The 15,813-nt window shown below is 41.8% G+C and overlaps 1 protein-coding gene across 1 annotated transcript in view; it reads right to left on the reverse strand.

Annotated features, from left to right (window-relative positions):
* Positions 1–607: 607 nt before the first annotated feature.
* Positions 608–15,813, reverse strand: part of SLC49A4 (solute carrier family 49 member 4) — an 84,544-nt gene continuing 69,338 nt past the window's right edge. The window contains exon 9 of the mRNA XM_047735281.1: positions 608–10,312. Coding sequence (XP_047591237.1) covers positions 10,197–10,312 — 116 coding nt within the window. The 3' untranslated portion in view covers positions 608–10,196. The remainder of the gene's footprint in view (positions 10,313–15,813) is intronic.

The following is a 15,813-nucleotide window of genomic DNA, read 5'->3' on the forward strand; positions in this document are numbered from 1 at the left end:
CAGCCGTCTGACCTGCTGCCCCGGCCTCTGCCTGCCTTCCTGCTCTGTCAGATAGCGCACAGCCACATAAGCCAGAGTACTATGAATGGTATAAAATTAGACCAAATCCATGGTGGCTTAGGAGCAGAAGGAGAACAGCAACGTGTTCGGGCTTTGGGATAGTGATTTTGGTTGGACAGGCTTTCTGGCTTGCTTCTAAGAGAGTGACCAAGAGGATGGAGATGGATGGAAAAGTCCAAATGGGAACTTTACTTGGATCTAAGTCCACTTGGACTACTCAGGATTTCTTTGCATCCAAGAATTGGCATGAAAAGCCACTATTTTGGCAGACTGCAGGAAATACAATAGGTACTGAAGGCATGCCTTCAACTACAGAACATTCTTTGGAGGATGGAAGGGAAGGGGATTGTTAAAGTTACAGCATTTCAAGTAAAACACCGCTCCTCTTGGGAGGCGCTGGATGTCTCCATTCCCACTGCTTTCTCGGAGCAGAACAGGAGACCCCCTATGCCAGACAGGGCATCTGTGGGGGCGGGGTTCCCAGATGGCTGGTTCCCCCTTCTAGCGCTCCCGCGGGCTTGCACTAACTCGAAGTGGGAAATGTGGACTCACCACTACAATTCCTCTTCACCTGGGTCCTCTGCCTTGACTGTTCTGCCAGTCCCCCTCTGCCACTCTATTTCTTGAGCACCCCGCTCTGGCCTCCAGTCCTTGAAAGCAAGAAGTTCTCAGTGCAAACGGGGAGTGGGTCTGGAACAGATGACTGGGAAGCTGTAGTATCTCCAGCCCTCTTGAGCTGAGAAAGCAGTTGGCCAGACGTGCCACAGGCGGGATGTACTTGGAGGCAGGAGGCTGGGCCAGATGACTTAGTGAGAATAAGCCAGTTTCGGGGCTGTTTTCCAGAACCTGCTTCTACCACAACTCTGCTTCCAAACCCCCTTCTCCACTTTTGCTCAGCAGATATGTTAACACATGCCTCCTAGGCCTGGCTTCTATCTCACTGACTCTTTTACGGTGGTCTCCTGGGCCTCCTTACATAGCCTTGTCTCCTCCTTGCTAGAAGGCTCTTCCCTCTGCCTAATCCTGTGTTTGAAAGAGCACTAATAGGTCAGAAATCTTTGGAAGCTTGTTAGCTTTCCCTAAATCCTTTCCACCTCTTCTCAAGTCATCAAAACACATTTCCCTGCCTTTCCCTTCAAAAGGGAAGGGAGTATGGTACAGTCTGTGAAGGTTACATATATCCATGTGTTGGTTAGGACACGCGTGGATTTGTCATGGATTTAGAAACCTATTCAGGATTTAGAAATCAGGATTTAGAACCTATTCTTCCAAATAGAGTAAGACCCCACAGACAACTGTAGACATAGTAGCCTTTTGGGGGTGTCGCTATCTTTGACGAACTACACGGTTTTTATGAATGGACTCATCGGAAAATGAGTCTGAGGACTAGGGACACTGTCTTGTTTCTACATCCTCAGTGCCTAGCCCAGTGCTCAGCAGGCAGTAAGAGCCCTGCATTGGATTACGAGATCCAGCCTCCTTCATCCCAGATCTTCTTTCTTTTTTTAAAATATGATCTGCCTCTCCCGGCATTTAATATTGGCTATGATGAAATCCCTGCCTGACTTTATTTTAGGATGTTCCATTATGTTCAAATTGTCTTATAAAGTACGCAGAAGGAAAAAGATCATAGTCTGCTCTAAGATAAAAGAAGCAATTTTGTAAGAAAAAATTAAAGTTTAAAAAAACATGAAATAAATTCCAGGACCTAGCCAACAAAGAACTTATTGGTAGAGCAATATTGATAAAAGACTGGATGGGAAGGGGATCAGTAGCTGGTTCATTAGAAAAACCTTTCTCCCAGTTAGGCAGAAGGATGATTACAGGCAACAGAAGGGCAGCATGGAGTCGCCCTGCATGGGGGTCGACACTAAGCTTGAGTGAAAAAGACAACAAATATGGAAGGACTTCTCTATTCTGGGATAAAAGAGGGTGAGGTGTCAGGGCTAAGATATCAACTGATGTTTTTTCCACGGAAAGAACAAGGGTAACTACTTTCCTTGGGACATGGAACAAGGATTCTAGGGCACAAGCCAAAAGGACAGTGGGATTACGGAGAAGAGGGATGGCTGCATCTGAGACATCTCTAGCACTTTCTGAAACAATTTCTCAGCAATAACATACTGATCAGGAAGAGCAAGACAATGTGAACTGGCGAGTTCAGGAAAGAACTATGAAGAAAGGGGCCACCCCGACACACCCCCTCAATCTTGGCTAAATTCCACTGGGCAGGCCCCTCCTGCCCTCGGCAGGTGATGTGGGACCAATCACTCCTCCTGACTTCTGCCTGGCATGTTCTCTGAATCACAACAAAACAGAAATAGCACGTTATGAGTGTAGGTCAAGGACGCGATTTTGTTTCGGACTTGTAGATGCAATCTAGTAGAAGGGAGGCAGAATTTTCCCAAAACTTAATTTTTATAAGCCTCCAAAATGATCCATTTCTGGTGGACAGGGAGATACATTTGAGATTGGGGACACTTGTAGTAAATAAAATTATCTGCAGGACTAAAACCTGCCCGCCCCCCCCCCCCCGCCCCCCTCCTTTAAAGCATTCTTTGGGTTTCTGCAAAAGCCCAAAGGTCTTCAGAGGCCAGGGCTTCACTAGTGCTGCTCGAGTGCGCTTAGGTTCACTCGCAGGTGGAGAGACCTGAAGGGCTGCCGGAAAGTCTCCAGTGTTCAGACTAACCCTTCTCTGTCTATTTGACAGGCTGAAATCCCAAGTCCTATCATCAGAAATCCTTCCTTTTGGTGTTTAGTCTTTGTTCTTTGTTAAAATTCAAACTTCCCTTAGAAAGGAGACTCACCAGGCCTTATGAAATCTTTAGAAGATTTCATGCTTTTGTTAAATTTGTCTTCAGAGGAAGACGGAGGTGCCAACAATCTCCCCAACTTCTGGAAGGACTAGTAAGTGACCCGGCCATGATGGTGAGGGTTGGGATTCCTAATGCCAAAATTGATGCTATGCTCCCAGAGAGATGAAGCTTCTGTCTGTGATGAAAATTTCAATGGAACCAAATATCCTTTCTTTGAAATCAGTTATGGTTAATGATGGTATAAGAAAGATACTTAGGTTCCTGCTGTGCATAATTAAGGATTTGGGAAACTGTCATTCCTTCTTTTGTTAGTTCAGGAGAGTATTTTGGTTTTTAAAATACATCTAAAAGGTCCTGAAGGATGGAAACATCTTTGGTTTTTCTGATTCTCTTTCACAGGCAGACACTACACACATAATGTTACTCTGTATCCAGAATAAATAGAAGGATGACTGAAGAAATAAGTGGGTATATTGACAGATTGAGTTTCTCCCACTGCCCAGATCCTGGCAATACATCACTAACAGCTAAAAGGGCCTTGTAGAATTCCTCATTTATCTGGGCGTGATAATGCACAACTGGAAATATTGGGGGATAGGTTTTGCACTCTACTGTGGTCTTCTACTTTTGGTGACGTGTGACCACTAAGTGTAGAAAACTTTTCAGCCAAAAGGAACATATACTCTAACCCTCTTAATTTAGAGGTGTGGAAGCTGAAGTCCAAGAGGATGGGTGGTTTGCCAAAGGCCCCGAGGGTGCTAGCAGCTGCCCTGGAGACAGAGACGGAGACCCAGGCCTCTAAACTCCCAGCCTGGTCCCTTCTTTCAGTCTCTTTCTCCACCAGCTGTTGTGCTCACATCAGGGCCTCAGTGAAGCCTTGCTTACGAACACCTGTGTATAGATCTGGCCTTGACAAGGTGAGCCTCTGCTCTCACTCTGTAATCTGCACAGCTCTCCTGACAGAATGTGGCCTCGTCCAGGATGACAGAGTCGCAAAACAACTTACAATCAATCCTTGATTGTGCCATGACTCTAGAAATATAAGTCTGAGGATGGGCTTTACCATCTGATCTGACAGTTTGATTTCTACAGGTGCAAACCCATCACTGACTCACAATGAATCAAACCAAGCCAAAGGATGGGTTCCTGGTTTGGCTTGATTCCAGACAGCAAATGCAGTGCTCTGACCTGGCTTCTGGAATGCCGCTGTCTCAACATCAGATGGCAGATTTCTCTCTTATTGCATTTGATACATTTAATAAGCCCCACATTTCATATACAAAGTCCTTTGGGGGAAATAAACAGCACCTGCAGCTTATCTCCTCCCATAGACAATGAAAAAGCCAGTTCTTCTGGTCAAATGTGTTCAGTGGAATAATCCATGTGTTCACAGGAGGAGGGCCACTGCGCAAATGGAAACAGGAAGATGCTGGGAAGCTTTGCGATTTTAGAGACAGCTTCCATCATTTCTTCCTACTTAAATAAAAACGGACCTGAGTTTTTTAACTGGAAGAGATCTTAGGGATATCTTTGTTCGCTCCCTTAATTCAGAAATGCGTTCAATGGGAAATGAAGTGACTTGCTCAAGGTCAAACAGCTGAGGACACTAGGCCTGGGACACCTGCCAGGCCCAGGGGCTCCTGGGTGTCTCTAGTCTAGTTCATTAAGGAACTGGCTTGCTTTCCTCCCTAATGCTGGTAACCCGGAAAATCTGATGCAATCGGAAAGGGGAAAGCCGGGTGGAGAGGAGGGCAGAGAAGGAAGAGGTGACCAAACCAAGCTTCGCTCTTGCCCACTACAATGCATCCATTTTTATGGGTAGTGTGAGTCAGGATAGCTAAGGAAAGCGACCAGGAAAATAGGATCACCAGGATCTTCATTAGCTAGTGTTTTTTGTTTTTTTTTTTTTAAATGGAATCACAGAGTTTACTCTCTTGAGTCTTTGCTTTCTACACTGTTGCGTGTCTCTGCTGAGACAGGGCTGAGGAAACCCTGTCAAGAAAATCGATTTGGGGGCGCCTGGGTGGCTCAGTGGGTTAAGCCGCTGCCTTCGGCTCAGGTCATGATCTCAGGGTCCTGAGATAGAGTCCCCACATCAGGCTCTCTGCTCAGCGGGGGGCCTGCTTCCCTCTCTCTCTCTGCCTGCCTCTCTGCCTACTTGTGATCTCTCTCTGTCAAATAAATAAATAAAATCTTTAAAAAAAATCGATTTGGATTTCGGGCGTGGGTCATTCACTTTCTTCTCTCACAGTACGTGGGCCCTAGTTGACATCAAAAGAGAGAGTCCATTTCCAGTAAGAAAAAAGGAATATTGCATATTAGAATTCACTTTTAAACTTCTGGATGTGACAAGAGTTTGATGGTCTGCAACCAGGTTTGTGAGATGTCTCTATTAACTACTCCTCCATTTGGTACAGACGCATCTGGGAAAGAAACAAGGATCTCAGAAACTCCTGCTTCTGCCCAAAAAAGCTAATGCCAACATGGTCGAAGAATTAATTCCCTAGATGACTTAATTTTAAATCCCCAAGTTTCTATAAATATGTATGAAAATGCAGAGAAGAATTTCTGAAAGGATTAGTAAGGAATACTTTGGAAAAGGGGCATGGATAGTCAGCACATGTTTGTATGGAGATAGACCACCCTATTTCTATACTGGGTATTTTACAATGGCTATGCATTCATGCATTCCTTGTTTAATTTTCAAAAACTTAAAAGAAATGAAAAAATTACTTAATTTTATTTCTGATTACTGCATTGACCACTTATGCAAAGAATGCTGGTCTAGGACTCAGGTTACCTGCTAAAACTTTGCTTGGCATTGAACCCCAAAGATTTTCTGTGAATTTGTAAAATGAGGTATTTGGATAAGATCATCTCTTTGATTCCAAGGGAAGAAAATCAATTGGAATTAGAAAAAGCCTAAACTAAGTTGTAGGAAGTAGAAGTTTCACTTTTTAACATTTAGGTAAATGAAAAGTGTCTCCCAAGTCCTGCTTGCCATTCTGGTCAAGACTGTGGAAGCCTCCCTTTCAGATGAGAAGAGCCAAGAGGGAGCCCCGAGAGCACTGTGATGTGTGCTTCAGAGCTCAAATGGTTTGATGAGTTTCTAACATCTTATCAAGCTGCTGAAATGAATTTTAGCTTTCATTTTTTAGTCGTTTAAGAGAAAAAAGTGTAATTCTCCCTTGTTGAACGAACAGAACAGCTAGGGCAGAGCAACCTTTGCTCTCACTTTTTGAGCATGGGTTGAGATGGAAAGCTATCATCGGGGAGGCCTTCCAGATTTCCAAGGCACAAAAGAAAGACTCCATAAGGCTATCGAATCAGTCCATATTCTAAAAAGCAAGAAGGAATAGCTAGAGAAGCCTGTTAGAGAGACCTTTGTCATTTCCACATCAGGGGATATTCTAACTTATGAAACTTGCTGTGGGAAGAACTGTTAGAGCTCTCTGGACTGACCCATGCTAGCGTCCCGCTCAGGAGACGGAAGCCCAGGCATGTGGCCTTGGTCGTAGTTAAGCGTGAGGCTGGGCTTTCGCCTCGGAGCTCAGGGAGGGCTTCAGGGTGAAGCCTGTGCCAGGAAGTCAGGGCAAGGAAGAGACCTAAAGAGTCTCAGACACCTGAGAGGATACGTGTGCTCAGAGTAGTCAAGGTGTCTCCTTCCTGAGCGCACAACTACCTCCACCGAGTACAAAGTACCCATGGACGCTGTTAAAAGAACACCCCAAAATCCCCCCGTCAACTTTTATCCTTCTGGGATGGTCTAACACTACCTATCCCCAGAATATTGCTTATATTTTCCTAACAGACTAGTGAACTGTTTGATAGTATGGAAATAAACTTTAATTTGTCCCTTTCTGTACAATTCCAAATTAAAGGGGTATTCCTAGATTCACAAAATAGGTGGCATCAAATTTCCTCATAGTTTTCTTTTGCACTTGCTATATAAAATGGTATAATCACCATGATTCCCGTACTTATTATGTTAGGCACAGGTGTGGAATTAATGTGATTTTTAACATTAATTTAAAGCCAGTTTACTATGCATTTGTATTTGATCTTCAGTTTAAAACGTAGCTTCCACTTACGCAAACAGCAAGATGAATGCCTAGATTTTAGTAAAAATAATAGGAAAAAACCCCCAATTTAAAGTAGATAGGAATTTAATCTCTTTAATTTAAAATCTCTTAGCTTGAATCCCTCATTAGAAGGGCTTCATAAAAACAAGCTGTAAACATTCTCAATAATGAAGCATAAATATATGATCTATGATAAAGCTTGGCCCTGAAGCCATATATGTTTAAATATACAAAATCCTACTTTAACTTGATTCCCTCTTGTTATTTTATTAGCTCCATCCTCCAGTGAAATGCATTTGTGTGCGTAATTATCTTGTGCCTATACCTCAACCACAGACCATATTAAAAAATGTTTCTTCCCATAAACTGTGAAGTATTCATTGATAAGCCACAGGGAACTTACACTATACATGTTCTTACCAATTAATGCTGTTGACTTGGTTTATGAGGATTGAATTATTCATCAGAATCTTTTTATATCACATCCCTGCAGGCTAAGACTTAGAGATGTTAGAGCACCAACAGGATGAAGAAAACAGAATGATCTTACTTAAAAACCAGGCACCTCTGTTAGATCCCTGTACTTTCCATACTCCAAATGATGATTTGTTCCAAGCCCCACCATGTACTAACATGGAGGAGTAGTCATGACCCCCCCACCCCGAAATGTCCCAATTAAACTGCGTTTTTGTGAGGTAGGGAAAAACCTTGCTTTGGGAGCCACAAGGTGTGGGTTTCAGTTGGTTCTACCTTTGTTACTAACTAGGATTGTGACCGTCAGCAAGATCCTTAGCCTCTGTGGGATTGTTCCTATAAATTCTAAAATGAGGGGCTTGGCTTAGTGGAGGGTTCACACTTCTTTTGTTATAAAATTTCATTAGGACTCTGTAGTGTTTATTTAGAAAGTACAAAGACAACAGCTGGTCTATTTTGATGCACGCTAGAAATAACAAGTAAAAAATGCATATAACTTGAAATATTCAGGGAAATGAATAATGCGTAATCCTCTCTCCCCACCTCCAAAGCCCTTTGGTTCTATCAGGTTTGGTATATGAAATTTTGATCACTTAAAACAGTTGCAGTTTGGATTAGAACAAGCATCTGCCAAAGGGGTAAGCAGATAGAATAAAAGAGATGGAAGCATTTCACGTGTGCTAAAAACATGGTTGGCGTCTGGTACGATGTAGGAATTTTCATCACTACCCACTTGGGATGTCATGAAATTCGTCATTTAGGTAATATTTTTAAAGTGTTTTTCTTTACTTGGTATTAAAAGTAGAATTAACTATAATTAGAATGTTCTATATCATGTCTTATTATAGAAAAATTTCATATACAGTGTCCTCAAACACAACAGTTCTGACTAAAACTGAGTACTTCCTAACTCCTCCCTCTCCTATCTGTCTTCTAAGAGGGAGGGGTGGGGGTTACCTGAGCACCACTCAGGGACCGCTCATATCCACAGTGGCTGGCTTTCAATTACCTGCGAGAATTTTGCTTTCCTTTACTGAGGAATGACAGAGGTAATTGGAGCTAAGCCTAGTCTTCATGGGTTTTTTCTTCTCTTAGCAAGTTCCTTAGTTCCTTCAGTTCTTGATTCTAAGTCAGCAGGGTGGTTATAAGGGCGGTGATTTTAAGGTGACGGAAGACAGAGGCTGAATTCCTTACTTTTCAAGAAGCATGATTTAGGATCTCAGAAGAAGGCTTAGATCCTCCTCTGAGCCCGGGGTGAGCTCCCACATGACCCTGGACTTATGAAGGGGGGGGCGGGCTTTGGGACCGTGTGTGAGGATGTGTGTACACATGATGAGATGAGCAGAGCGGAGGACTAAGCAGCCCTCTTTAACCACATTCTACTACCATGGCTAGGAGAAGGAGTCGGCTTGCACTCTGTTCAGAGAAAGACAAATAAAATATATATTTCGCTGACAATCAAGATATAATTTCAAGGGAGGGAAAAAAAAAGAGAGGTGGTTGAAGGAAGATGAGAATAATGAAGACAAAGAAAGTATTGTTCTTGTCTTTCTGGGAAAACATTTGGTTTTCCTAGGTAAGGGGAATGATGTAAATGTCAACAGTGGTCATACCATAATCCCACCGGAGCACATCTTATGTCACAGTGAAATATATGTCTGAGAGCTGTCCAATGAGTAGCCGTCATTTTTAAGAAAGCTATCATCCACACAAAGAAAACAGGCACTGACAAAAGATCGCCTTCTCAAACATGTGGACTCCGTAGAGAATGGAGTATTTTACAACCGGAATTGAAATACAAGAATGTAATCCAGAAATCACTCAACAGGTTTGGAAGTTTCAATGTTATAAATGGTTATTTCCAAACAAGGGTCATTTAATAAAATGCGGCCCAAGTAAATAATAGCTGGTGCTGGGCTTTACACCCCCTGCCACCATCTCTCTCTCTACATACAGCCTGAAGACACAGAGTGTTCCATGGGATTTCTCAGCTCACTTTTAACAAACTGCTCAATCAGAACGGAATTACAGTTTTCGTACAATATTTAATGCGACTATACTGAACATTTAGTCACCTTTAATATAATTATTTAAGAGCCTAGTAGATGAAATTGCATTTCACAGAAACAAGGACAAGTTGAGATCGAGACACAAAGTATGTGTTCTGAAGCAGTGGGAAGCACTTGCTCACCGTAATAAAGATGGCCCAAGGTTTCCGACCTGGTTAAAAATAAGGAGTCATATAAGAAATGGCTTTATTAGAAAAAACGTAGTGTACACGTGGCTAATTTTTATCATCGATAGACCTCGTGGCTACTTTATAATTAAAATCTGATCAAGGGTTTAAACTTCTTTAGAAGTTAGTGGCATTTCTTCCTATTCTGATATGTGACTTAGGTAAGGTATGTGACAGATACCCTTTATTTCTTCCCATAATTACAATTAATCAATCAGTAGTTTAGCACTGGCACAAAACATAGAGGACATCATTCAGGTAGTGCTTTATGTGTAAGCTACCCACACTTCCAGCCCCAGAACCAGGCACGGGTGTGCCGTTTTATAGTCTTTCGATCCCCTACAATCCCTCCAGTCCCACGTTATTATTACCTAGTAGTCATGAAATGAACGCGATCATCTGTAACCTAACAACACCGCTGAGTGAAGTTTCTCTCTTCTCCTTTTTTTCTCCTGTTAGGTGTGCAACTCCAAGCAAATGTGCGGTATGACTTCCAGTCCCTCTTTCAACTCCTTCATGTCTGTGCTATTACACTGAGACAACCACATCAAGATAGAGTCTGTCATATGATTCCCTGAAGCACAGAATGAGGAGGAGACTGAGCAAACACGACCCGGGAAGGCACCAGTTGAACCAAGACAACTCTGGAAGACAAAAACACGCAACTGTAAGCATTCAGATGTCAGCAGCAGAACCACCTGTAAAAATCTATTCCTCCAAAGGGGGGGAATCAATCACCTTTAGATGTTTGTTCGCTATTTTTAAATGCCCTCTATCACTGTCACTCTTGTCTCTTTTTAGAAATATCTGACAGTTTAGAAAGACAAGTAAGAAAAGCACCTGAATTTGGAGACAACACTTTTAGATTTTCTTGGATAGAAATATCTAGTTCTCAGCAAGCAGTCATCACCGTAAAACATGTTAGAAAATACATTAAAAAAAACCGAAGTGAAATATAACAAATTAATCCTAATTCTACCCTCAGAGAAACTGCTGTGAATATTTTGGTTTATTTCTTTCTAGTTGTCTTTCCCCCCCCCCCCCTACTAGCATAAATGTATGTACGATGCCAATTATCTGAAAACCTACAGGAATTATCTAAACAGGCAATTCTGTCATTACTCGGTTTAATGGTATCAAGAACATGCTTATTCAAAAATGCTGGCTCATGAACTCAGGGCTGGCTCACAGGCCAGCCCCAGCCTCATGCTACCAAGACACGTCAGCTCCCTGTGGCCGCCTGCCTCCAGTGGCCCTGGGGCTGTGCATCTCTTCTACCTCCTTCTACCAGCCCTCCTTGCCAGGCAATCCTGAAGCTCTGGGTGCAAAGTGAGCAGCATCTTAGCATGAAGGGGTTGTGTTGGTGGGGGGAGGGGATAATTTCCCTAGTTTAATATCCATTAAGCAATTTCAATTAAACAAACAAACAACAGGGGCGCCTGGGTGGCTCAGTCAGTTAAGCGTCTGCCTCCAGCTCGGGTCATGATCCCAGGATCCTGGGATCAAGCCCTGTGGCAGGCTCCCTGCTCATCGGTGAGTCTGCTTTTCCCTCTGCCCACCCCATCACCCCAGCCCCACTTGCGCTGTCTCTCAAAGGAACAAATAAAATCTTAAACAAAAAAACAAATGAGGGGGAAAAAATGAGGGGGAAAAGCTCCCTCATACGTTTTCTTTCCTTTGGGCTCCGCTATAGGTTTATATTTTTCTTTTGTACTCCTGTAGAATACTAATACTGGCTTAATCTTCAAAAATCATCCTAAAGATTTCTACACTGCTGCTTTAGTTCAATCCATAATTCATATGGCTAAAAGAGCAATTTATGCTCTGAAATGGAAATCAGAAAACCAAGTGGTAAGAAAAGGTGCTGAAATACCTTTTTTCTGTAACATGCTTACAAAAGCAGCCCCCCCACATCTCAATTTTTACATTTTAAAAGTCAGACATGCTACTCTATAGCATATAACAAAGACATATATTTCAGTGGTATTTCTCTGCAAAGCTGTTTTCTGTGCTTTACTTGGATTGACTATAATCTAAACACCCAGGAAGACTGTGCCCCTAGAATCTTGTCTTCATTCCAATATTCCCTGAAATGACAAACCAGAATTGTCAGCTTTTATATTAACCATACAGCTTCTGGATTTCAGATAATAATTTTAACCAGGCAAAAAGAAGCAATAAAATAAAATAAAATAAAATAAATAAGCAGAGAAAAGACAGCAAAATAGAACAGCATACTATTTGTATTAAAAGTGAGCATTTTGACTTTAAGGTCAAATTTTAAGCAATAGCTAAAAAAAAAGTATGGCTTGACAAAGTGCTCTATAAGAAGGACATTTTCTAAATCTCAGAGATTGTATTTTATGGGCTCCCCTGAAACCCAGAAATTTACCAAACATTGCCAAAGAGACCTTTTATTTCATCAGAGTTATAAAATTATTCCTTCTCCCTGGGTTCAGATGAAAAGGGTTACGGTTTACAGGCTGATTTTTACTATTGTGCCCCACTCTGAGAAGTCAAATCCATCTTTCAGTTAAGTTCACTTGGCTCAAGCAACTACAACTGTTCTTTGAAATTACTGGCCTTTTCAGAAGACAAAAAGATACACATCTCTATATTTTCCCACTGCAAAACATTCACATCATTCACAGCTTAGGTGCTCTAATAAGCAGGAAATGGCTTGCTTAAACGTTTCAAATGACTTTGCAGTAGCAAAGTCACCTGCTGTCCTTTATGAGCCTGGTGTCATATTACATAATTGAACCAACAGGGTTCTGATTCAACGAAACTTTCTTATTCTTAACCATTATAGTCTTTTCTTTTTTTTAAGATTTTATTTCTTTATTTGAGAGAGAGAGAGAGCAAGTGAGCGTGCGGGAGCACAAGCAGAGGGAGTAGCAGGCAACGGGAGAAGCAGGCTTCCCACTCAGCAGGGAATCCGACATGGGACTCAATCCCAGGAGCCCAGGATCATGACCTGAGCCAAAAGCAGATGCTTAACTGACTGAGCCACCCAGATGCCCTAACCGTTATACCTTTTTAAAGAAAGCATGGTTTTCTAATATTCCCTTTTTTTTTTTTTTTGGTCTTTCACTAGAGAAAATACAAATCCATACTTTAAATCTGCCCCCCTCTGTACTTCTACTGGTTCTTTGTCATTTATTATATATAGTGCATCCAGAATAGTCTGCTAATTTTACAGTTCGGACAGGCACTGTGTCTTACTTGGTGAAGCAGACTCTGCACCAAATGGTGATGTTCTTTTGGGACTGAACTAATCAGGATTTGACTCATCCTCTTACCTTTTTCTTCCAGAAGTACTCTTACACTTTTTAACCTCATCTTTCTCTTTAATGATGCCATGGTTTCAGTTTCTACCACCTTCAAGTACTTGTCTGGTCCCAGATACCACCCTCCAGAACCAACCTTCTACCTTCTTTGGGGATTTAACCAGAATTAGGATGATTTAACAAAACTGTCTCCATTTTCATTCAAAAGGAGCTGCATGACCTCATGATTTCATGGTGTAATGCCCTGCTTCCTTCACTCCTATTAACTACCCAACAGATCTGACCATAACATTGTGTAATTATTCCCTACATACAAAATTACTCCTTACTAGTCCACATCTGGTGAACCTGTTCTGGTAACCAACAGTCAAAGCCTCACTCTTCAGCCAGGCCCCTGAATCTTTTGAGCTACCATGCAGCCTCAAATTCATGGTCAGCTACTTAAAAGTGAAAGGCCTGAGGTGTAAAAACCTTTAGTGCATTTAGCCAAAACCTTCTAGAACAAAAATAGCAAACAATACAAACTTCAGAACAAGTTACAAACAAAAAAGAGAACATTAGAATATATTTCAGAGCATATAAAGAAAATAACAGCATCTTCAAACTGATTTTGTATGTGAAGTTATTAGGATAGAGTATCACTGTACTGCTTGGAATAACTCAGAGATTCTCCAAGCAAACATTACTGGAAGCAACTCAGTTTTACAAACATGCTTGTATTAGGGAGCAAGTAACAGTTTGTGTGTGTGTGTGTGTTTTAAAAAGTAACCTTGAAAAACCCAAGACAGAAAAACTCTAAGAAACTTCTGATACTGTTCCAAGTACTCCAAACAGAAAGAGAACAGGACATGGGGGATCCTGCGTCCCAAGAAGCCAGCGGCACTGGCATCGAAGCCGGTGTGATGTCTACCATCCATGATGGCAATGGCCGTAATCTGCAAGCAAATCACCAGTGGAGGCTTTCTTGCTAGGCAAGTCATTCTAATGGGGTCATTTTGGGGCTAGTCTGTACAGCCATGAGAAATTATCTCGACACTCACCCACTAAGAAGCACACTGTGGGGAAATAAATGCTAGTCTGGAAGTTTAGTACCTCTTTGAGAAGTGACCCATGAAACCACAGATCTTCATGATGATTAAAAAGCAGACCTTCTAATCACGTAACTGACAGAACTGAATCCTGACACATAACTAGCTTCTGGGTGAGTTTTTCAAGTTCTAACATGACCAAATTATGGTGTTTGAATACTGGCTGTAATGGAAGGGAATTCCAATTATCCCAAGAAATGTTTAGCGTACTAAGTTGTGGAGCTAAAAGTTATTTTTAGGAAATAATTTTTGCAGAGTTTTCAGATTTGTCGCCTGTCCTCAAACCTCAGTTACAAGGTGTGAGGGCTTCTGCTGCAGGACTTTTGGGGCAGGGTCATTGGGGCAGGGGTAGATCATTTCTACATGAAAGAGCCTCAACAAGGTTGTCATTGTTCTGGTAATCTTGGCCTTAGAGAGATGTGGGCGTATTTGTGTGCATTTATTACACACACTCACACATAAACAGGTAAAAGCATCCCCTTAAAATAGAAGCCTAGATATTTAAATTCCTACTAGAAAGCAGCAAATTATCTAGAAGGAAACAAGACAAACATTTCGTGAGTGCCAGGCATGACCTGGCCTAGGCTCTTTCACATAAACCTTCTGATTAACTCTCTAAAATGTCAAAATGTACTGGGATTTTTTTTTTTTCCTGAAAATCACCTTGCTGGATTAAAATTAATTGTTAAAGTTTCATTTTCCACAATAATCATGGAGATAAGGCAAAAGCCTTTAACATGGACACAGATATGTATATATACAAACATGTGATCGGAATCCAACCAAAAAGAGGGAAGCTTTTTTTCCCCCAGCTAGATAGATCCTTGATTATATCAGTGAGATAGAAATTAGCAGAAATACTGCCACATGTTTGTGCTGCTACCTATGCCAGAGAAACAAAAACATCTGCTTGTATCTGGTCACTAGGAATCTGCAAAATTGGGGGGGAGGTGGTGAACACTGACTGATGCTTCACCCCAGACTCATCTCTGTTGAACAGATTGAAAGCTGCAGGTGGACCAGCGGAGGGACACAGACACTCTACTGGCCAAGCAAAATGATTAGGAGTACACTGGGCTCTTCCACACTCAGACAGTGGAGGGGTAATCTCTTAAATGGATTAATAAATATATGATATACTTTAGAGACCACATGCAAGAGGTTTATTTATTGGGGAATAACATTATCTGGCATCTACTGCTTTTATATGCTGGGAGGACAAAACTCTATTTCCAGCAGACAGAAAAAAACACACTCTAGCCAGGCTGCAGGGACCACTTAGCAAAGCTGTGCCCATGAGCTGGAAAATTGTTTCTACCACCTGAAGGGGCAACGCTGCCATCCGCACACTTTACCATGCAAAAATAGAGAGGCACTGATTCTCTTAATTTCAAATGTGACATACGGAAGTGGATTAAAGCTCATGTGTAGTAACTGTTTATTCTATTTAGAGTTATTTGTTCTGTTTTAGAAAACACATTGGAAGCAAAGACCTTATTCCAACACCTCTTGATGGCATTTTCCCTGACGGGAACACATGTTTCCAGGAGGACTGTACCCAGTGGGCTAACTTCATTAACCTCTGTCCTTCATATGAAAAACTCAACTCAGACCAAGTTTAGGAAGGTTAGAACCTACAATACCTGCATTACTGATTGATGGAAATAATCTAGTCTGTTGTTAGATTGTTAAGAAGTTAATACATCATTCAGATGCTTTTTGCTGTTAAGTAAAAATGCTATGTCCAAAGTTGTTCAAAACCCAGGC

This window comes from Lutra lutra, chromosome 1, assembly GCF_902655055.1.
Source record: "Lutra lutra chromosome 1, mLutLut1.2, whole genome shotgun sequence".
Classification (NCBI taxonomy): domain Eukaryota; kingdom Metazoa; phylum Chordata; class Mammalia; order Carnivora; family Mustelidae; genus Lutra; species Lutra lutra.